Genomic DNA, 23,136 nt, shown 5'->3' with positions numbered 1-23,136 from the left:
TGCACCTGTTTCTACAGGTTTCAATGGTTATCAGCAGTATGATGCAGACAGAATACCTAAAATAGACGAGTGTCTAGGTGGGAGCAGGCTGACCTCACAGACTGGCGTCTCTTAAGCCAATAATATCTCTCTAAACTCTCTCCAAAGGGCGGGAGCACGCGCACATTTTTCACCAATGAGAGCATCCTTTCATTCATAAAGTGGTGTGGGCAGTTTTTTTTCGAAAGCGTGGGTTTGGAGGGTTTCATAATCCTGACTGAAACCGACAAACCTGTTCTGGCGAGAGCCAATGATAGACTCCGGCTGCGAGCTGCCGTAATGTTTGCCCAATCGCTCCTCATCCCGGTCTCCCTTTGACCCACCCTGCTTCATACAGAAAATCGAATGAATGGGGGAAACTCTAGGTCTGATTGACATGCAAATGCACCAACCGACGGAGTGGATCAGCCGAGAGGCAGCTACCGCGGCCAGTGAGGAGCAGAGGAGGGCGGTGCAGAGTAGGAGGTGGGCGGTGCGCTTTAAATCAGGCTAGACAAGTGTTGGGGGAGTTGGGGGAGTGTGTGTGATGCTACAACCTCCTTATAAAGGGACTCTCTCTCACGTTGTGGCTTGGAAATTAGAGCACATTGCCTAAAATTGAGGTCTCCACACACACACTCTCTCACACACGCCGAGTCACCGAGAGCCGCTGCCATGAACTGGATGAACGCTGAGGAGATGCTCCGCAGGGCCGAGACGCCTCTCTTCTGGGTCGGCGCGTTCACTGTGGCCTCCCTGGCGCTGTGGCTGCTCTACAGGCTGCTCTCAGGCTTTAGGATCTGGGTCTTGGGAAATGGGCAGCTTCTCTCCCCGAAGCTGGGCAAATGGGCAGGTGAGTTGGGTCACATCAATTTTCACGCCACCTACATCACGGTCACGAAGAGGGCAGCTCAGAAGTAGGCAGGTGGACTCGACGTGCAAACACCAAAATGAGGTTATTGAGCTCAAACTTCACTTTGGCACAAAGACGAGCTGCATTCTGGTGCGTTTTATTTTTTGTGGCTTAATACAAGGGGAAGTTGGTGTTGCGTAACAAGCGCAGGTAAGCAGCTGATTGACTGGCAGGATAATGGTCCTTATTAGCTCAATTGCTTTTTTTTTCCTCGCGTCAAACACAGCACCGTCTGCTGCCAGGGGCTCCAATCAGCGTTTTCACCCACATTTGGAGCGGTAAGGGGATGCCCCACATTGGTGAGCCAGGAGCCAAATTGCGCAGGCTATGCGCACTTTTCAGAGAGCTGTTTTATGTGGGTGAGCTCTCAGCCAGCGCACTACTGAACCACATTAGCCCATCCGCATGATGTAGGACAAACCCATATGCTCAATTAAAACGTGACCTACATCTAGATCATTTTCACAGCTTTCGACTTTTCAATATGTGTCACATTAGAGCAGTTTTTTTTTCTAACATTTTGACACTTGTGTTAATTATATGTCACCCTACTTTGTAAATGTATACATTCAAGCGATCATCTTGTCATGCTTTTGGTTCTGTCGTCGCTTTCCTCTCTAGTTATTCCGTCTTGTCACATTACCTTGTCCTATTTCGTGTGCCCTACATATTGTTAGATAAGATTTTAAAACGTCATTTCTTGGGTTTGACTATATAATGTACTTTTTCAACGTGCTCGGTCAAATAGGAGTGAGTTAGGAGTCAAATCCAAGTGTATTTTGGTTTTGTAGAGACTAGTCTCATAGGAATCGCCCTGCCATGGCTTGACCCACTTCTCCAGTCTCCTATTTGGAGAAGACTGCTGCGTCTGGAGCCTCTTGCTGCGCAATTTTCCGAGCGCTCCCTATCGCATCGGGATAGGTTGACAATATCCCCTTCTCTCTAACATCCAAAAACCAGGCGATCCGGTTGATTTGAATGCTGCTTGTTGCCTTTTTTTTTTTAAAAAAAAAAACAAAAAAAAAACAAAAACAAAAACCTAGATGTTTATCTCTGCACCGTGACGCACTTTGCCTCCAAATCGTCGTTTTTTTTTATGAATGGGGTGGTTAATTGATGCCCTGTGCGCCATAAGAGGGAATGAAACGCATGACGCAAAGGTAGGATGCCTTTAGGAATGACTAATGTACATTTTTTTTGGTGATTCTGCTGGAATATGCGGAGGAATACCGGTGCACACCGATGAGTCATGCGCTTGTTCATCGCTTCGTCATCCATTGGTCATATAGAAATTGAGATTACCCCCCTCCCGCCCCCCTCACCCCCCCTTTCACTCCACCTCCATCACCTCCAGTATCTTGTCAGATATAGCTCTAACTTCGCGCTTAGAGGTTTCCTTCCTGCACTCTCAGTCGCCAAAAACATGATTCCTCGAGCTTGTGCTGTAGCAGAGACTATTTTGTGCTGCAGTAAAGCTTTCTTAAAGGTTTTCTATTGCAGCAAATGTAATAGGTCCAGTGTAGTCCATGTGATGCTGTAGAACTGTGTCAAGAGGACATGCCCTAAATAAGCAGTGCTCAGTGTTTTAGAGACTGTAGGACTCTCATTTTAATTTATTATAAGGTTTCATGCAAACTATTTTCCAACTTTTCCACAGCAGTCACATTTTCTCATGTACATAGTTCCCTAAGATTTGAACTTGCATGCCACTCCCTGAAACCAGTTGCTGCCACAGAGCCACTTGTCTGACAAGTCTATGAAACTCTCTTCCAATCAAAGCTGTTGACAGTTGATGCCATGGCAGAAAATGCACAGGTGGAGTGGATAAGGAGGGAGGAGGGGGGAGGGGGGGTGTCGTCCTCAGCTGGTTGTACCAGATGTGCAGGTTTGGCCAGGTGATGAAGTGGTGTGATTCACTTTACACACATGCATTTACGTCAAGTGGTGCGGCTCACTGTCTCCACCTTCCATTAAAGGACAGAAGCACCTGTTGCAACAAGTTTAACATCCTTTTAAATCATTAAATAGGCTTGGATTTGTTCTTTCATTTCAGTGCACAATAAGCAACACAACAGTAATGTTAAGTCCTATTGAGTTAGTGTAAAGCTGCTTCCCCTCAAATCACTTCTGAATCATTTCTTTCTCCATTCTTTAAACAGTATCTCAAGTTAGAGGCCAGCACAAACCCTGGACTCCTCAATATATCTATATTAAGTGTCTTGCTTATAGGCAATCTTTTTAAGCTTGAAATTTCTTGACGTTTGCCTTTTTTTTTTTTTTTTTTTTTTTTTTTTAAGAATGCTCCTTCATGTGATTGGTGGACTGAGTAGGGATGTAGTTGTAAATCCACATTCTTTCATTTTTACATTATTTCAATATATATTTCAATATTCATTGTAGTTGGACACTAGTTACCGATTTCATTTGTTGATGATGTAAGAGGATCAAATCAGCTAGTTAAACAACCACAAGACACCAAATCCCCTCAAGAAATGAAGTGAAAATGCAATTTTATGTCACCCAGAGTAAAATTCCTCGACTGACACGCGTTCTAGAAAACACATCGTCACCTTTTTTTAATACCTTAGCTCATCCTTCAGACATGTGCTTTTTGCTACCCATATGGCTGCTGTTGCAACACATGAGACGACTAGTATTTCCTGGTCAGACAGGTTTGAGAGAATGTGTGCAGGTTGTTGAGGTCAAATTTGCCCTGGAACCATTAAGACTTGATCAGATAAGAGTTAATTCTTTTTCCCTCTTGCAAATAAATTCATGTTTTATGTTAGTTTTTGAAAAATCTTTGGTTTGAGTAGTTTTCCATGCTATCACTGCACATCTTTGTGTCTGTGTTGAGCAGCTCTCACATGCAGAGCGGAGTAGGGAATTTCTCTGGAGTTCCTTTTTTTTTTTTTTTTTTTTTTACAAGTGACCGGTCTTCCCCTTAGTGCATGGGACACCTGGTGGTAGAACAGGAGCATTGCAGCATGAGTCAAGGCGGCTTCCCCGGCCTCTCTGCTGCACTGAGCATCCACACACACACACTCAGCCTCCTGCCAGCCCTAGTGCCTGTCTGCAGCTCGGGTTTTAAAAAAAAAACCTTGAGCACAGTTCTCTACGACACGACACATTTTTTCTTTTTTTTCTGTCAATACATTTTTTTCAGTCTTCAAATTTTCAGCAGATTTGAGGAAAAAAGACAAACACTTGTAATGCAGGTGGAAGAAGGGGAGATCCCTGCTATTTTTTTTAAAGCAGTAATCTTTGCACAAGATATTTAGTCTTTCAGTTAACATTCCTAAAAAGGTTCTCTCTAGTATTTCATGATATTTTAGCAGATTTTAATTAAAATGATTCAGTGTTCGGTTATTTATGCTTTTTATGTCTAGTGGAGCAGCTTTTCAATCTCATGCGCTTCTCCGTTTACTCCTCTGCTCCCTCCTCCACTCTTAGCCCCCAGCATCCCATGTTATATAAGGGAGCCAGTGTCTGTTCTGTTGCGTGTGTGTAAAACTCCATTATAGGGAAGTAAATTAGACCAAAGGGAGCTTTTTGCAAGGGAGGGGGGGTGGAGGGATGGGAAGGGGTGGGGGAGATAGTGATGTGACATGCGCCTTAGAACTGCCCCCCCCCCCTCCTCCTCCTCCCTTTTGACATTAAGAGTTTATTGAGAAAATGGTCCTATTATATAAGAAGGATGCAGCCATTCATCAGTACAGCACTAGAGTGACAAAGACTTGGGTCAGCACTTACGCAAGAATTTAGTTTCATTCGGCTGCAGGAATAAACATTTGGTGTGTGTGTGTGTGTGTGTTTATCAACACAAGCTGCAGGCGAAGCAGAGTTACAGGGTGGTGTTAATTATTATGGGAGACTAATTTACACTGTTTTTTATGAATAGGCATTAGGCTTCATTCACGGTAAAGAAAATGTACATATGTGAATGAAATTTATTTGTGTGTGTGTTTCAATTGAGGCAGGGTCTCCACTTCTTCATCCTTGTGAATGTGCTTCCCCCTAGTGCTTTGTGTGTGTGTGTGTGTGTGTGGGCGGAGAGAGAGAGAGAGACAGAGTGAGAGAACACTGCCGTTCATGTGATGAACACGCTCTGTGACACGTGCTGGAGCCAGGGATGCTGGGTAAAAAGAGAGAGAGAGAGAGAGGGAGAGAAAAAATCCTCTGCATCTCCCTCATTTCAAGCCCCTCTCAATCCCTCCCCCCTCCCTCCCTCCCTCCCCCTCACTCCATCTCACCCAACTCCCTATCCAGCCAGCTGTGTGTGTCTTTCTCTATATCTAGCACTCTTCATAGCTACAGTACTAATAGGTTTGTGTTTCCTCAGAAATGAAATGCTGTTTTTGCAGCTTCGTTTTTTTGTGTAGAAAATTCTCAATTCAAAGCTTTTTGTCCACAGTGACCAGTACTGATATTATTCCTCAATGAGCAAAAAAAGTCAATTTATAAGTTTTATAAATGAATGCATTGGGTTTTCTGACCACTGGTGAAACCACGTGACTAGATTGAAACATAATTTCTGGATCTAGTAACTTGTTGTTGATGACTCATTATTTTTAACATTTTGTAAACAAATGAGTAGTTGAATAGTCATTTGAAGCTCTCGCATTGACAAAGGAGTTCTGAAATATCTTATCATACACTTGATATATCTAATATCAAGTGTAAACTTAGAGCAATGTATAAATGGCCAATTTTCAGCAAAATATCCCTAGTTGAAGCACCAGAACCCTAAAATTTTTTTATAATAACCACCTGAGTTTTGTTATGCACCACAACACCAAGGCAAATTCCTTGTATGTGCAAACCTACTTGGCAATAAACTCGTTTCTGATTCTGATAAATGTAGTTTAACTTAATCCAAGTTTAGTTAACTTTCTAGCACACAACCAGGAATCAAGAAAGGGCATCAAGTACAATAATGAAGACGCTGCTCAGTCACAGTCTCTAAACACACAATACTGGACCACCAGCATATTTGGAATCGGTGGTTTATTGCCTCGTTAAAGTGACACCTTCTCCTGTGCTTGCAGTCCAACATGTTTGTTCAGTTATGAGTATCTGTTGAAATTTTATTTTGAAATTTTTGGCATTGGTCTCTCCGAGACAAACCCGAGTAGAAGAATGTATGAAGTCATGTCATACTTTGAGTCATTACCAAACTGTGCAAAATGAAAACATACTTTACCTGAGAAGTGTTTTGGACAAACATAAGGTGTGTGTTAGAGTTGGTGAGCAGAGGATTTATGTAGCACAGGACCAAAAACAAAAGCATCTGGGTTTTGATTGGATTGAACAAAATGTTGTTTTGTTTTTTTTTAATCTCGTCAGTCTTGGTCAAACTCTGTTTTGCCGATTGGTCTTAGTTTTTGATGTGATTTGGCTGTAAGCTGATCAAGCAGAAACCCTCAAAGGGTGAAAGTGTGTGTTGTTGGAGAGCAGGAAACAGTGTAGTTGTTTGTAAGAAATGTTTCAGGGTATCGTCTTTCTGCTAAACGCATGATTTTGAGTTCAATAGCTACTCTACTCTACTTTTATAGAGGAACACCACATCATCATCTTAACCAGTTTGTCTTGTATCTCAAATACAAGGAGGTAAATGAAACAATGGGGCTATTCAGTCTTAGTGTCACTTGAGTGTATGCAGGTTTTCATACCTACCAAAGACTCCAGCAGGTGATTTCACTGATTAACACTCCTCCAGACAGAGAGGACTGCACTAATAAAGTGAAATCGCCTGCTGTATAGGCTTCGCTCGTATAGTACAGTCTGTTCTCCACACAGCATACATTCAAATAGTGAAGTTTTTGTTTCTTGCTCAAAAATCACCTCCAAGTAGTTGTGGTGGAGGAAACTATCGATTTTTAAACAAGGCATGTGACTGGAGGAGGGAGGAGGACGGGACTATTTTCTGCTCTGTACCCAAATATAGATGCTGGTTCTATCTTGGGCAGCTCTGAAGTACATGTTCTCTCTCTTTCTTTCACTCTCTCTGTCTCTCACCCTCCCTCCCTCCCGTCCGCCCCCCCCCCCCCCCAGCAGCCTGATCAAGCTTTATTTTTGTCAACTTTTATATTACCCATGTGACTTTTCTCCCCTGCTATTTAAAGCAGCGTGTGTGTTTGAATGTGGAAGGTGGGTGAATGTAGGGGTGGAGGGGTGGTGGGGGGCAGTGTTTGGATGGGGGAGGGGGACTGTCTTTGGATCTTATGCTGCATCCCTCCCTCCATTTTTTTTTTTTTCTCCCTCTGAGGTAGGAGGGGCTGCTCGTTGATAGGCGAGTTTGGGGTGCGACAGATTACATAACGGTACGTAACGAGAGCGGGGCATACAAGGACCGCAGTCTCTCCTCACTGAGAATCTTAATTGGAGATTTGGTGGTGGTGGGGAGGGTTGAAGTGGGGGGGTTAGGGGGGGGTGCTCATTTTTAGTTCTGTCTCGCTCTCTTTGCATAGGAAAGTTGAATCTTCCAAAAAAAGCTTCACCCTGTGGGTAACTGATAGTCAAGATCATGCCAGATTTCACTACAGCTAAACACTGGATCAGCTTATTGTGAAATGAAAATCTGGAAGTCTCCATAATCACACAGATTTGAGGATTTCTTTTGTCTTTTTAATATGAGCTGCTCATCCTCACACACACACACATATGTGCCTTCTCATGCAGTCTATGTTCATCTACATCTAGATTCTTCACAAGTATCAGCAGATAGGGGTTTTGCGTCCACCATGTTCTTTCTTTTTTTTCTCTGCTCATCACATCGGATCTTATGTGGGGGGTTTTTTCCCAGCCTGCAGTGCTCATGCTGGCATCGGGGCTGAGGATGCAGCAGCAGCAGCAGCAGCAGCAGCAGCAGCAGCAGCAGCAGCAGCCTGGTCGTCGTGGTGATGGTGGTGGGGGATCTTGTTGGTATTCAGGTGCTGCGGCAGGCAGGCAGGCAGGCAGGCAGGCAGGCAGCTCCCAGACGAGGCAGTGCAGGCGCGCTGCTATTTTTACTCCTCCTGCTGCTTTTTTTAGACCCTTGGAATAGTGAGCAGGCAGCGGCAGGGGCTGCTCCACTGCTGAGGAGGGAGGGAGGGAGGGAGGGAGGGAGACAGAAAAGGCTGGGGGATGTCAATACCTCTGGACGTGATGTGCAGCACTAAGCACAGCAGAGCTGCGGTGCAAACGCGCCCCCGTCAGGGCGCTTCAGAGCCAGCATGCTGGACCAGTTTTGTCAGAGGCGTTGGAATGGGGGAAACTGGGTTCAGAGTGATGTTACTGGGAATGAATGAGAGGCAGTGGTGCACACATCCTCTCTGCCAGCACACATGAATACATTCATGGATTCACACTTCTCTTCACTGGCCTATCCAGATCTCATCCTTTTTTTTTTTTTCTTTCTTTTTCTTTTTTTCTACTGCATACATCACTCTCATACGTGGTTGCCCCATCAACACACATTCACCCTTTGTTGTCAGCATGCGTGCGTCCTCTCTGTGCGCCAGTAGCGTTGCTGTCACTCACGTGCTTGCTTGCGTAGACCCTTTTTGTTACATTACATCTGTGTGTGTCACAGATGTAATGCGTTGCTCACGTGATGGGAATTAAGTCCTGCTGGGAGCACTGGTGTGTGTATGTTTGTGTGTTTGTCTTTGTGTTTGTGACTGAACTGAACAAAGGGATTTTTGGACATTGTGTTCTACTTGTACTTCATTGAATAGGTGACTTATATTTCCTCTTTTCTTTTTGCTGTCTGCAGAGTCCAGTGAAGGCTTATCATTTAGGGGGTCGCTAATTATAGTCAAATCACCTGGCATCAATTTTTTTGTTGTATTTCAGGTGTGGCTGACAAAATGTTTTGTTTTTTTTAATCATCCCATCAGCTTGTTCATCCATAAATTCCCTCATTATAGGTTACTTGGTTTAGAATTTCCCAGAATATTTACTTTGTTCTTGTAGTTGTTGCACTAATGATGGCTGATGGCAACTCAAAAGCAAAAAGGAAATGTCTTAAGACTCGAGAGGAACTCTGTGTCCTCATCCCACTGTACTAGCCCCCCTCTCGTTCCACACATAAACACACACACACACACACACACTTCACTCTCACTCACTCCCCAGACAACGTTTATTGAGAAAATGGTACTATTATATAATGGGTGGGAGGAGTGTAGTCATTCATAAGTACAGCACAAGGGTTGGGGAGGTGGGGGCATCAGGCCTGGGGGAGGGAGGGGGGGGGGGGTTGGTAGCCAAATGCAAAGTGGAAAATCACAATTCAAAGTACAGCCTTCTGCTTTCTCTAAATGGTGATAGAAATTGTTTCTGAGTTCTGATTCTCTCTGCTGCGTGTTTATTTTCCTCTTTCTTTAATCTAGATGCTCACTTTTCTTTATAATGTCGATGGAGGGATTCTGTCGCAAACCGTCTCCACCATATTTGGCCTTTTGACTCATCCTTCTATTCTGCAAATTTCTCTCTTTGTATACCTTAGTTCTTCTGCTTTAATGCTGTTGCACTGCTTAAGTTATTTAGTTCAGTATTGTGTTAAACTAACGCTGCTATTAAACAAGCAGACGTCAGGTTAGGAAGGCAGAGCCGGAAATCCCTTTGCTAATATATTATACCTGTTTTTTAAATGACTCAGATTTCAAATGTACTTTGGCAGGTCAGTCAGGAGAATAATGCACTTTAATTATATTATTAATTTAAAAGGATATTAACTCCACGACTTCCTTTATAGCCAAAACTGGACCCTGATTGGCTGACAGCAGCATCTCCACTACTTCAAATGATGTAAAACTGCCAAGTGGAGGTTTGCTGCAGACTTGACTAATGGGAGAGATTTTATTAGTTAAGTGATGAAAGCCAATCAAGCTCCTCACCCTTTTTTAATAAAATTTACCTTTTTTTTTTTTTTTTTTTTTTTAAAGGAAACATTAGACTCACAGCTGTAAAAGTCAAGATAGTACAGATGCTTCTTTTTTTTTTTTTTTTGCAGTGTTCTGAAAAAGCATGGCATGCATAACCCGAACACATGCACCATCTGACACGTAGATAAGTACTGTATGTTCTTTACTGTCAGGTTCAAGTTCAAAAAAAGCAGATGCTGTGCGTGCGTTCGAAGCGCATAATACATTCTTACACGTTCTCCCCTTTCAGGTACAAAGTTCAAAGGGTGATGCTGTACGTGCTTTTTGGCGCATAACACATTTTTACACGCAGGTGCAACCCTCTGCACCTGAAACCTAGTCATGCAGACAAGCACCATGCATCCCAGCTGCCTTTCCATGGGGTATATTTATTGTCCCGTGTGACTGGAATGTGGTCGGTGCACTGAGGCTCCTCTTGTTCTTTGTTGGGGTTTTTTTTTTTTTTTGTTGTTCCTCCTGTTTGACATGTCCTGTCATTTCTTCGAAGGTATCGTAGGCCTAATTGAATCATAGAAGGCGTTGCTTATCAATCAGAGCTTTTCTTCAGTTGTTGGTACAAGATTTCTCACAAAAGGCAGTCTTGGTGTTAATCATCAACCTTGATTTTTTTTAGGATCTGAACAGTTTTACTCCTCTCCTGTCCCTTGTGTTCATGATACTCTTTCAACGCTCATCAGATAAAACATGCATGATAGTCAATCTGAAAAAGAGGCTGAAAATGACTCTTTCACTGTAATGATCTCTAATACTTGGCATTTAGCGTTTTAAATATGAACCATGTAGCTCCTAAAACAAATAACCTTGATTCATTTTGTTAGACTATATTAGAAAAAGCAAATTTTTATGTCGAGATGGTTGTTGTCTCCCCCCACCACCCCCCTCTCTCAGCCATTTTACTCTGCAGCGAATGTAGCCTCTCCCTGCCTCCGTTTGCCCCCACCTGCATCTGCAGCGAGCGCCCGATTTGGTACAGCCCGCGCCCATTGAGGCTTTTCAGCCACGGAGTGTTTCATTCTTAACACGGGGGAGGTTTAAAAATAACCAGGGATTCTGCTCTCTTTTTCACTTTTGATTTTGTGCTACTCTCTCTCGCTCGCACTCCTCTTCTCTCATTCACTCACTTGCCCCCCCCCCCCCACCTCCTCCACCCCTCCTCGTCCTCCTCCCCTCCTCCACCGCCATCTCTATTCTGTCTATTTCTCCTTCACTCATTCGTTCTCTTGCTTCGCTCCAGTTCTATTTTTAGCCGCCCCTAGGATCCCTCCTCACCCCCCCCCCCCTCTCCCTCTCCCGCTCCCCCCACCCTCCCTACCCCACTTCACCCTCCTTTCTCCTGCTCCATGTTCGTCATCACTCCCTCCTCTCTGCATCCCCTCTCTCATCTTGTCTCTTTTCCTACTCTCCAGCTCTTTGCCAGAGAATGTCCTCTACCTCTATTAATCTTTCATCAAGCCTCGCTAATAATATATTGATGATGCACAACTATGTGTGTGCACGTATTTTCGTGAGTACCCCCCAATCCCCCTCACCACCAGCCTTTTTTTTTTTTTTTTTTTAAATCTCATTTGTTTCTTGTGTCCGTTTCCCTTGTTCTTCCTTTCTCCCACCCCATCCTCCGTCAGTCAAGCAGGGGCTGAGGTTGATGGGCAGTGAAGGTTTAAAAATAGCCCTGCTTGCTTGACAAGGTGAGGAGAACTCTGAACACAAGAGGAACATCGGCTCTTTTCTCTATCTTGGTTTCCTCACGCTTTGGCCTCTTTACCATCTTTTTTTTTTTTTTTTTTTGTGCACTTCCCTGAAATCTTTGCTCTGCTTTTACCAAAGTGTTCTGCTCCCCACTCTTTTAAATATCACTGGTTTGCCACAACACACCTTCCTCTCTTTTGTCTAAACTACACATGCACTTGAATTAATCTTTCCGGTCAGATTTGTCAGTATAATAAATTGATAAGTTATTCAAAGCTGCGTTCATGTGCATAAAAACCCTGAAAGTGATCTGGAAAATCCTATTGTTTTACATGAGAGTAGCTGTTCCCCGTCAGGTATCAGTGGGTGTTGAGAGCTTTGTGAATCCTATACTGTCTTCCATATTTGTTCTGCTTTTAATCTATACCATCTTATCTCTGCCTCTATACAATCTCTGTTCCCTCTGTCTTTGTTCTAGCTTAAGCTTCACGAACCTATTCATCTACCTATCAATGTTCGACTTCTATCTATACCATCTTGGCTTGTATAATATGTATCTCTGTTCCAAAATCAAACTGCACGCTTCCTTGTGTGTGTACTTTTTTGGGGGGAATGGACACCCTGTAAGCATCTCATCCCAAAAGAAATGTTATTAGACTGATGAAAAGGTCATCATCGTTGAGCTTAGAGAGAGAGAGGCAGGTGAATAGTGTTGTCGGGTGTGTCCAACAATGGAATTTCTCAACGTTACAGCCTTCATATGAATGTCCCGTATGTCACCCGTAAAGAGGGCCCGCGGCTTAACTCCATGTTGGGGCTCTGAGCCGTTATGATTACATATGAGAAGAAGCGGTCGAACCTGATGCGAGGGTGTGTCGTAGGCCTCGGGACAAAGAGGATCAGATTTGTGTGTGTGTTTGTGACTTGTCACAAGATGTAGAGGTAACAGAAACATTATAGAAAGCATAGTAGATGTGCCAGAATAATGAGTCAGCCAACCATAACTTGCTGGTAAAGTACTGGTGTTCTTGATGTAATGAGAATTGGAGGCCGTTTTGCAGGATTAGTTTACCTGGAATTCGAAATACAAAGTGACACTGCTTCTCTGACGGATCATTCTTTGAAGAAATATGAGCCGTTTTCATTATTTTTACCATTTGGGTACTTTTAAAGAACATCCAGTCACTGAATTAGTTAAACAGAAGTTGACTTGACCTTTGCCCTGCCACATAGTGTGAGAACGTTGTTTAGAAAACCCATACTGACCTCTTTTTTTCTTCTTTCTGTCTCTCTCCAGTTGTGACGGGAGCCACGGATGGAATCGGGAAATCCTATGCGGAGGAGGTGAGTTCTCCTGGATCCTTATTTATTTCATTTCTTTTACAGAAAAGCTGTGACTCATGCATACACACACACTGTGTTCACTTATAGGCCACAGTAGGGGAGAACTCTTACAGGCCTATTAACGTGGAAGAGAGTCCTCACACACACACACACACACATATGCACACACTTCAACACAGCCTCGCCAATAAGAGCTCATACGGAGGTAACAAGCACACGTTGAATAGGGGGCTACCCCGCCACATGTACGGCCCGTACTAGTGTGGGCGTGCTGACTGTATAATATAGTCATGTAGGCCCTTTGACTCATACTGTTGCTGTTGGTGCTACAGTGGGGCTAGTCACTTGTCACGCTAGTGTAAGCCACCATTTTACCCAGCGTATTATGCTCTGCAGGGGCTTTAAGCTGGTTAATTTTTATAAAGAAACACACTAGTCTAACGCTGCTTTCACTTGAAACGTGATGAATCCAACTCTTGGCTCTAAAGCTCATCACTTGGAAGAGTTTGAGATGCACAAGCAAATTTGCTCACTGTGCCCAGCAACCCAGAGATCAACCTGGAAGAACCTCATGTGCATCCAGTAGAAACAACAAGTAGCTGGTCAGACTGGGAGTGAAACCGAAGGAAATGTGATTTGGGGACCCCAATTATAATTAAAGTCTTCAATAGTTTTTTTCTGTTGTTACTGTTTGCAACCAAGTGAGCAAGCAAATGTTTACACATGCAGATAAAAGATGAGTAATCAAGCAACATTTCGGATGATGTGTCACCTTTTGCTTTCCCAAATGTCTGATCTAGACCTTTTCTTATTATATATCATGGGATTTCTAAAAACTGGAGTTAAAAAATGTTACATCTTGCTATCTGTCCTCCAGTAGTGTGACATTACACTCAATATATTAAACATACAAGGATAATGCTTGAAAGTGTCACTAAACAGGTGTTTCCTTCGTAGCTTGCTCGCCGAGGATTTGCCATGATGTTGATCAGTCGCTCCCAGGACAAGCTGGATGACGTGGCCAGGTCACTTGGTAAGTGTGTGTAAAAAAAAAAAAAAAAAAAGTGTATGTGTGTGTGTCTCCGCAACATCATGGAAACCTGCTCGGGGTTGAGAGCACAGTGAGTGGGCTGATGAGGATGTGTATATGGCCAGGCAGTGACGTGCAACCTCCCACCCCACCGGCTACAGGGTTTCCCAGGCCTTGATAAGAGGGCATATCCTCCACACGAAGAGTTGGAATATAATCAAAATAGAAAAGACTGAGATAATAAATCTTAGCATCTATAATATACTTATGCTTCAGACTGTACGGAGTTTTAAAACAAAGGGCTAAATCTACTAAGTTCCCCTTTTTATGAAGCATAGTATATTTGTTTTATTGAACTGGTCATTTTGTGAGTAGTTTAACCACTTCGATTCATCCTCTAAATCCAATTTCACACTCTTTTGCATCCTGTTAAGTCATGCCTTTTTATTCTGTGGGTGAATTGAAAACATGTAGCCAACAAAGCAGGCTGTGTTTTGACTTCCTCACTGTCAGTATGAAGACTGATTAAATATCAGGTCTGGTTAAGAAACTTGTGCACCAACCTGTTCCTTTTTAAAATATTTCCTAGAAACAGACCAGTCTTCTTTATTCAGGTCCTCCAAAACGCAAAAAACAATCAGTACTTGAGCGTCCGTATGAAAGGGAAAAACTTTTTTTTTTCCTCCTCCTTACTGGCTTTTCTCCAGATTTTAACAGGGAGTGAATGGTGAGTGGCCCCCCCTGTTCAAATAGTGCCCTCTCCCCGACTCGCTCTCTTTCCATCTGTCTCTGACGTCTCCCACAGCGCAATTTCCCCTGTCGTGCTTCAAGTCCACAGAGGGGGCTGATGGGTAGTCACGAGCAGGGTGCGCCGTGCCAAACTCTGGCACTCCTCCCTCACGATTAGTCTGACAAAAACCGCCCATCTTAGCATGTAACCGGGCAGCCTACCCTGTCCTACCTATAATTTAATTGTCGCAAATGTTTCTCTTCTCTCTTATGCAACCACCTCATTTGACTCTTGATCGTACCTACCTGGCAACCCCAAATTACTCCTCCAATTTGGCAACCTCAGCCGTAATATTTTTGCTTCCTTTGCCACCACAGTGGCCACATTGACTCACAGTGGTTGTGATGACTAAAAATAATCTCATGAACTGGATATAGACTACAAGGAGGCTCCAACTCATAACTCCTTTTTTTTTTTTTTTTTTTTTTTTTTTTTTAAATTTCACTCACCCCCCCTCCTCACTTCCCTCTCAGGTTCCCCCCTTTTTTTTTTTTTTTTTTATCTTGGATAGTCTCAACTCTGACTGAACACACACACTGACATAGTACTGGTCTTTGCCGAGGCACATCCCAGGAATTTTCCTCTTATAACTCCCCCTGCCACCTATCAGCTAAACGAGTCTTTGGACAATAAATTCTAATTGCAGCAGGCGCGTCAAACATGACGAGGGAGCGGAAGGAGGGAGGGAGGGGGAGCAGGTTGCTCGGCTGGTTTGTTGGTACGCAGTGCCCTCTTCAGTTCGAGTCTGACACCGACTGGTTTCATGCTCCATTCATTTCAACAGATCCACAGTTTTGAAACGGGGGGGGGGTTGCTCTGCTGTTGGGCAATGTAATGAGCTTTTGCACAATGTACTGACTGACTTGTGACACATGAATGCATGGTATGAGTGTGTGGCGCGAAGGCATGACCGCTCACTAAGATGCATGACCTTAAACGTGCGTCCTCCTGAGCTTTGATCTTGTTTTCACACCAACTGTGCAATGTAACTTTCATTTCTACAATAATGTGGTTAATGGACACTTTATTTCTTTCTCCCTTCACAGAGGAGCAGTATAAAGTGGAAACCAGGACCATCGCAGTTGACTTTGGCAAGACAGACATCTACCCCAAGATCGAGGCGGGGCTGACTGGTCTTGAGATCGGCGTTCTTGGTAAGAGCTGCTTTCCTAAACTTCTCTGGCAGGACAGTGTACATTCATCTCTTTTTGTTTTTCTGTCCGGTGATGACTTACACCTTTTTGCATGTTGACATATTTGAAAGCGATGTTGGTTTTTGTCTTGTGTTCAGTGCAGTAAACCTACTGTAATGACCTGTTGTAAAACGACAGTGCAAGACAAACTGTAAATCACTTGACAATAAACATTTCACAGTCACTTGCAATGTGTATTCGGACACTAGATAGAGATACATTGTGACAGTAAGTTGAAGGGTGTTGTAGTGTACAAAGCCTTTCGCAGACAGTTCGGTCTTTGTGTCACTGTTGGCAGACTTCCCTTCTCAGATTACTCTGTGTGTACAGTGCCATGTGTTGGCTTAATCATACAACACTTATTATACAAATGTAAGGTGGCGTGATCTCCTGATTCTCTCTGAACAGCATTCAGATACTTTTAATTGACCTTTTTGTCATTTCTCTGTTAGACAAAGTCGGCTATGTGCACTTATTGTGAGTAATATTTAAAGTCTGGTTGAATTATCATGGCATTGTAGTGGATGAGGTGCACAGCTAAAGCACAATTGATTAATACTCTCTTGTGTGTGTGTGTGTGTGTGTGTGTGTGTGTGTGTGTGTGTGTGTGTGTGGGATATTGTTTTCTATCTTGGCGTGCATCCTTTTTCAACAGTCTGTCTTGAGTTTGAGCTTCAGAGACTTTTCTAAAAAGATTATTTTGATGTCTGCGCCTGAGTCACGACATGAGTTTAAAGTTACACAAAAATTCCTGCTGTTGGTGTAATAGCACATGTTTACACACTGAAGTTCACGCTGTACTTTCTAGTTGAACATTTAAGGAACTCTTTGTCCTTTTTTTATGATACCGATTGTACTCTACTGGTTGCAAGGTGTGGCTGTGTCTAGTGTAGAGTGAAATGCCTGCTTCTATCTTGTTTACTTTTGCTGCCACCTTGTGGTAGAAATTTTAAACTAGTTTAATTTCTCCCCACACCAGATTATTCAACAGTGCTTTTCTAAAATAGTAAAATAATTTCTTTTTTTTTGTCTTCAACAGTCAACAATGTTGGTGTGTCCTACCCCTACCCTGAGTACTACCTCCATATTCCTGATCTGGACAATGTGAGTTTGTTTTTCTTGTTGGAAACACACACAGAAGTGACTGAAAGAGTATAAGAGATAACTGTGTTTCTAACTAACCTAACTTTTCTTCATTTCATGCTCCATAGTTTAGTTATGATTTGTCTTTTATTGGATCTACTCTACCAATCATCTGCTTCCATATTTTATCTTGGATGATATGTGTGAACACATAATCTTAATGCATGAACTGACTGGTGCTTTTTCTGTGTTCTAGTTCATAACAAACATGATCAACGTCAACATGACCTCAGTGTGCCAGGTAAGTTTGTCTCCGTTTTCAACAACTCTGCACATTTTTTGCTCCTCAGGGAGGAAATGTTCCAAAATGCATTGAGCCCAGTGATTTGCAAAGTACATATTTACTCTAAATCAAGCCCACGTGTCTTTTTTTTTTTTTTTTTTTTTTTTAAAGTTGATCCATGGGTATCACTCTTCTTCTCACTGTTCCCCCTTTTTGTTCTTCTCCTCCTCTTCTTTCTCCTCTTCTGCTGTTTCTACCACGGTACCTGCAGTGTCTCAGTTGTTCCCAAAGCAACGGTGGACTACACCAACGCTGTCTGTACTCACCACCCACGCAACTCTCTCTCTTTCTCTCTCTCTCGGTCTCTGCCTGTCTCTCTCACTCTCTCCTACTTTTAGTCTTTTTTTTTTTCCTCTCCCTTCTTTATAAAGTCCCCTTGTTTTCCTTCATGAGTTTTGTCAGTTTTTACGTGACAGTTGATGTTCACTGAGCTTATGTTTTGTTGTTGTTGTTGTTCTAGATGACCCGTCTGGTGCTGCCCAGGATGGCTGCGAGGTGAGTTAAATGATGGGCTTCCATGTTTTGCGACATGACTGCAGTCAAATATCAGTGTTGTGAATGAGGGATTGTGGCACAGAGCTGTGCAAAGAAAACCAAAATTAAACCGGAGAGTCTTTTGCTTTCCAAGAACAGTTTTTGTGGGATTACACTTTATAAAGGTGACTCTTTTTATCTGGGAGGGGGGCAAGAAAATCCTCACCAAGCCCCTTTCCATCACTGCATCTCTTTCCCTCTCCTCCTTTGTTCGCAATGCTGACAAGCTTTCAATTCACATAAAGTGCTCTTCCCACCCGATTGGCTGCTCTGTTCCCATGTGACTCCTGCTGGCCAATAGCAGCGCAGGCACATTTGGTGCCGTGTGAGGCTGGAGCGTCGCTCCACTACATCACTGCAGCAACAGGCTGCCATGGCAACGCACACTACCACACTGTTTTAGTGTGTGTATGTGTGTGTGTGTTTGGAACGTTACTTTATGTGCTGGATGTGTATAATAGACACAGGGTTCCCACAGACCTGGAAAATCATTGAAAGTTTGTGGATTTGAACAAAAAATAAGGAATTTATTGCACTGTCCTGGGATCAGCTCAACACATCTTGAGGAAAGTCCTCTGGTGTAGATTGTGGTGTTTAAAGCAGCAGCATTGAAAGGAGGGATTTCACCAGACTTTCTTAATTTTAAATTCCAAGTGAAGAATGATTCCTCTCTTTTTGATCAACGCCACATTACCAAAAGTCACCAAATATAATTAATTCATTGAAAACTCTTGAATTTGACTGTTGCATCTCTGAATGTTCTCACAGATCAAAGTTCTTCTCGCTAAATCTACCTCGCTGTGTTTTTCTCTCAGGTCCAAAGGTGTCATCCTCAACATCTCCTCTGCCAGCGGCATGTACCCCGTCCCTCTGCTCACGGTCTACTCTGCCACAAAGGTATGCGCGACATCTGCACTTGTCTGTTATAAACGAGCAACAATTCTTTTTAGAGACTGAACTGTCTTAGAGTATTGGTCAGTATTTGCTTGTTTCATCAAGACAGCTCACCCTATTTCCACCCGCTTGGAAGTGATGACAACAGATGTTAAATTTGACCGTCTTTTATCGTTCTCTGTGCAGGCTTTTGTGGATTTCTTCTCTCGTGGTCTTCAGGAGGAGTACAGGCGTCAGGGCATCATTGTCCAGGTGAGTCTGGGTCTGACAGTCTTTTTTGGTCTTAATTTTACTTTACGAAGTTGTCCTAATCAATCTGATGATGGAAAAAAATGTTTTGAAATCTTTGGAAAATATTATACATAGCAACTTCTTAAAGGTAAAATACCTAAATGGTGTACAGCAGCATTCCCACTCCATCATTCGTAAGATAGTTAATGTGTAGTTTTATTACATTTTGCTAGTCTTCAAAAAACTTTTGCTGTAGCCAAAAGATATGAGGTCTGTCTCTGATGCTTCCTGATTCACCTCTCTCTCAAAAGTTTGACTCAAAATAAGTTACAAATATCCAACTGCCTGAAAAGCAGCAGTGACATTAATACATATTCATGAATAATGCCGCTGATATGCAATTTTAAGCCTTTTCTTAAATATGTTGTTCCTCATAAGGGTTTGTTTGCTCTGTTTTTAGCAGCCTCACTAGTGTTCACTCATGCGCCACCTTGTGGTTGGATTGTAAACAGCAGTTTCACCTCAGCAAACCTTATCTGTATTTTCACCTCATGAGCTTCGGTCATCAGACCACATAAAGAAGAGATTTTATGTATATTAAGTTCAAGTGCATCTCGTTGTGCTTTAGCCAGTTTAACAGGAGTGAGGACACATCACTTGTCACTTCAATGGACTCAAATTTGTACTATTCATTTAAATAAAGAGACAGGAAACTTTTTATGCTGACCTGAGGCAGAACAAGACTTTGTTTTAATCAAAAGTTGTTGAAACCTTCAGGCTGGACCAGAAAGCATAAATGCTGTATATTCTTTTTTTTAAGTCAATCTTATCTGTTTTATTTTTTGTCTTCCTGTAGAGTGTGCTGCCCTTCTTCGTGGTCACTAAGATGACTCGTATCAAGAAGCCCACCCTGGACAAGCCCACCCCAGAGCGCTACGTTGCAGCTGAACTGAGCACTGTGGGTCTGCAGAGCCAGACCAACGGCTACTTTCCCCACGCTGTCATGGTAAGAACTGGAAACCTCAAGAAAACCTAAAGAATCTGTTAAGATTTACATTATGCAACCTTGAGTACTGGTCTCGGTCTCGGAAAGTCAGATTTAAAGCTGGACTATCTGAATCTGTAGTTGATTTTAATGCCACTTAAGGATTTTTGAGAAGACTTTTTAATGAAATGTATATTAATTTGCAATCCAAATCCAGGATATATTCAGGTTGTATTGTGTCTTAATCGATAAATCTGTGAAAACTTGTTGTATGAGTTTCACTTTTTCTGCTTAAACAATATTTGAAGGGCTACAAATGAGTATAATTGACATTAAACCTGTCTTGGGGGAAAAGTGTTTTTTGCCAAATCATTTACTTTTGTTGTCCTTTCAAGAATAATCGTAAACTGATATTAACGTATGTGTTTGCATTATTTGTGTTTTTTCCCTCGTAGGGTTGGGTGACCACGAAGCTGGTGCCGAGCAGTATCGTCATCTTCCTGGGAGCCAGAATGAACCGTCTGCAGCGTACCGGATACCTGCACAGGAGGAAGCTGCGGGAGCAGAAGAACGGAGCGAGTTTGAAGAGCGAATAAGAAGACAGCGGACGATTTCTGCAGGCAGCCATTCTGTTCTGGCCTGGTGCAGTATTTAAGGAAGGAAAGAGGGGATTGTGTTTGTATCTGTGTGATTGATTCTCCAGGGTTGCCTGAGAATTCACCTCTGTGCCTCCAGTAAAATGACCACATGTGTATGACTTTGTGTAAAAACAGCAACTTCCACACTGATGTGATTTTATCTGAAGCAAAATAACCAAGAAAGGCCAGAGCTGAAAACAGATGCTGCTCTCAGCAAAGGACAGTAATATTATTTGTCACTGACACTGATGGTGGAAATTATTACGACCAAAAAATAGTGATTTGTTAACCCTGCTGTTGTAAGCAGTGGAAAATGGTGGTGGGCATCCTTTTTTATATATAAATATATGTGTATGATTATTTATTTTATATTTGTATGAGCATACGAGCCAAACTCAGACCTTTAAGACCAGCCTTAAACCTAGTCTTGTTTACAGATCAATGAGCCATTTAAAGATGGCAACTTTTCCTTTCTCTCACATCAGTTCACCTGCATCACTGAACTGTTAGCATCATGCGTTGGCTCTTTCTTCCTTTTTTTTTTTTTTTTGATAATGCGTGTTTACAGTATATAGAATGATACTTTGTGGTGGGATGTTGTTGCACCGATGTATCACTTGTTCTAAACCAAAGTTTTTTTCATAGTCATCATTCATTGTCACATTAAACACAAGTGCCTTTCTACTGACATTAACGCTGGATTGGTCAGATTTAATGAGCGGGTATTCAGTGGTACAAAAGATATAATTCAACTGGTGCTACGTCCGTGTGAACTGCACATTTTCTGCTTCCTTTAATCAAAATATAAACCTTTCATACATAAAGGAAAACTACTGTAACTTTTTATCCAGTGTGTTTTGAAAGGATTTCAGAGCGATAGAGAATATTCCCAGTTTGTTGTGCAAAAAGTTTAAGGTTTTCCATCAGCAGCTCACAAACTGATACACATGCAGTTGCAGTACCACCTAATGTTTGCTGTAACACACACACGCACACCGCACAGTTGACACACAATCGATACCCCGTATGACTTGGGTCTGACCTGTGCCTCAACTAAGCGGCCTTGTGAATGCTTTTGCTTTTGCGAAGAGTTTTTTAATATGCTTGGAAATTAAAATTTGAATTTCTACATTTGAATTTCTACATGTAAGATACACTGTTTACGTTTGTACTGCTGATGGCAACTATATTTTCTACTGTTTGTTAATAAAAGCTCTGGCGTACAGCACAGTATTGTGTTTATTGTGTATCCTTTTTTTTCTATTAACTAAATAAAATAACAGCTTTTGACATTTTCTGAATTTTATATTGTATTGGCTGAAGTTGTCATATTCTTCAAATAAATAAAAAAATGTAATAACACTGTAGCCTAAGTAAAAGCCCTCCTTGCAGAAATGTACTTAAGTAAAAGTATGTAATTATTAGCAGCAAAATATACTTGAAGTATCACAAATTGAAGTATTCACCATGCAGAATTACTGTATATATTATAGTATTTATTTTTTATTGATGTGTAAACATCTTTTTAAAGTTGTAGTTAGTCATGGTGGAGCTAATTTGAAGTACTTTATACACTGTTGGATAGATTAATCATAATGTCTCATATTTAATAAACTGATCATATGTTACGTAACCAATAACTGTAGCTGACATGTTAATGTAGTGGAGTAAAAAGCATATTTTCCTCTGAAATGTAGTGAAGTGTAAAGTAGCACACAATCAGTGGTGGAAGAAGTACTCAGATCCTTTACTTAAGTAAAAGTATCAGTATCACAATAAAGAAATACAAGTGAAAGTCCTGCATTCCAAAATCCTATTTAAGTAAAAGTATAGAAGTATTACCAGCTACATTTACTTAAAGGACTTAAGTAAAAGTACTAGTTTTGCAGGAAATTGGGCTGCGAACAAAGTACATTATTAATACTGATGAATCAGTGCATAAGCAACATTTTATATTTGTAGCTGCTGGAGATGAAGCTAGTTCAAACTGCTTTGTGAGGGTCACGAGATAAATCTGAAAGGTCTTGAGATGATCGATTGGGTAGGAAAGAAGAAAAACAGTTCTGCTACATATATTTGGATTCATTTTTCAGAACTTCTCTTATATCTTTGCATTTTTGTGAAATATTGGAGAGTTGTTCTTCTTTGGGCCTCAAACAGATATTTATTTGAAACCATGTGAGGGGAAGCGTCTCGTTGGTCGAACTGCTAAAAACTCATCTGAAACATGACAAAGAGACACAAATACACACTGAGCCAGTAGCCAAAAAGTTTAGGAAGCATTGTTTTAATTTTTAACAGTGCAGTGCATCTTATCTAATCTTATCATTATGTTATTTTATGTAAAATTTTAAATCTGAAATGTAACTAAAGCTTTCAAATAAATGTTGTAAAAAGTACAACATTTCCCTCTGAAATTACTCAAGTTAAGCAATTAAAATTGTACTTAAGTACAGTACTTAAATGTAAATGTAAATGTACTGAGGTTACATATTGCTGTAAAGTATTTACCCCTGAAATGTAG

General features: G+C 41.9%; 1 protein-coding gene across 1 annotated transcript; it reads left to right on the top strand.

Annotated features, from left to right (window-relative positions):
- The first annotated feature begins 534 nt into the window (after positions 1–534).
- hsd17b12a (hydroxysteroid (17-beta) dehydrogenase 12a) lies at positions 535–21,842 on the top strand. Its single transcript, XM_067590482.1, has 11 exons — positions 535–871; positions 12,845–12,891; positions 13,849–13,924; positions 15,758–15,865; positions 16,944–17,008; positions 17,244–17,288; positions 17,791–17,825; positions 18,680–18,761; positions 18,945–19,010; positions 19,846–19,995; positions 20,430–21,842. Exons 1-11 carry the CDS (start codon positions 694–696, stop codon positions 20,568–20,570), a joined length of 993 nt encoding a protein of 330 aa, XP_067446583.1. The 5' UTR covers positions 535–693; the 3' UTR covers positions 20,571–21,842.
- The last annotated feature ends 1,294 nt before the right edge of the window (positions 21,843–23,136 follow it).

Source organism: Thunnus thynnus, chromosome 5 (genome assembly GCF_963924715.1).
Source record: "Thunnus thynnus chromosome 5, fThuThy2.1, whole genome shotgun sequence".
Classification (NCBI taxonomy): domain Eukaryota; kingdom Metazoa; phylum Chordata; class Actinopteri; order Scombriformes; family Scombridae; genus Thunnus; species Thunnus thynnus.
Note: the sequence above shows the minus strand (reverse complement) of the source record. Positions and strands in the feature narration are given on the sequence as shown.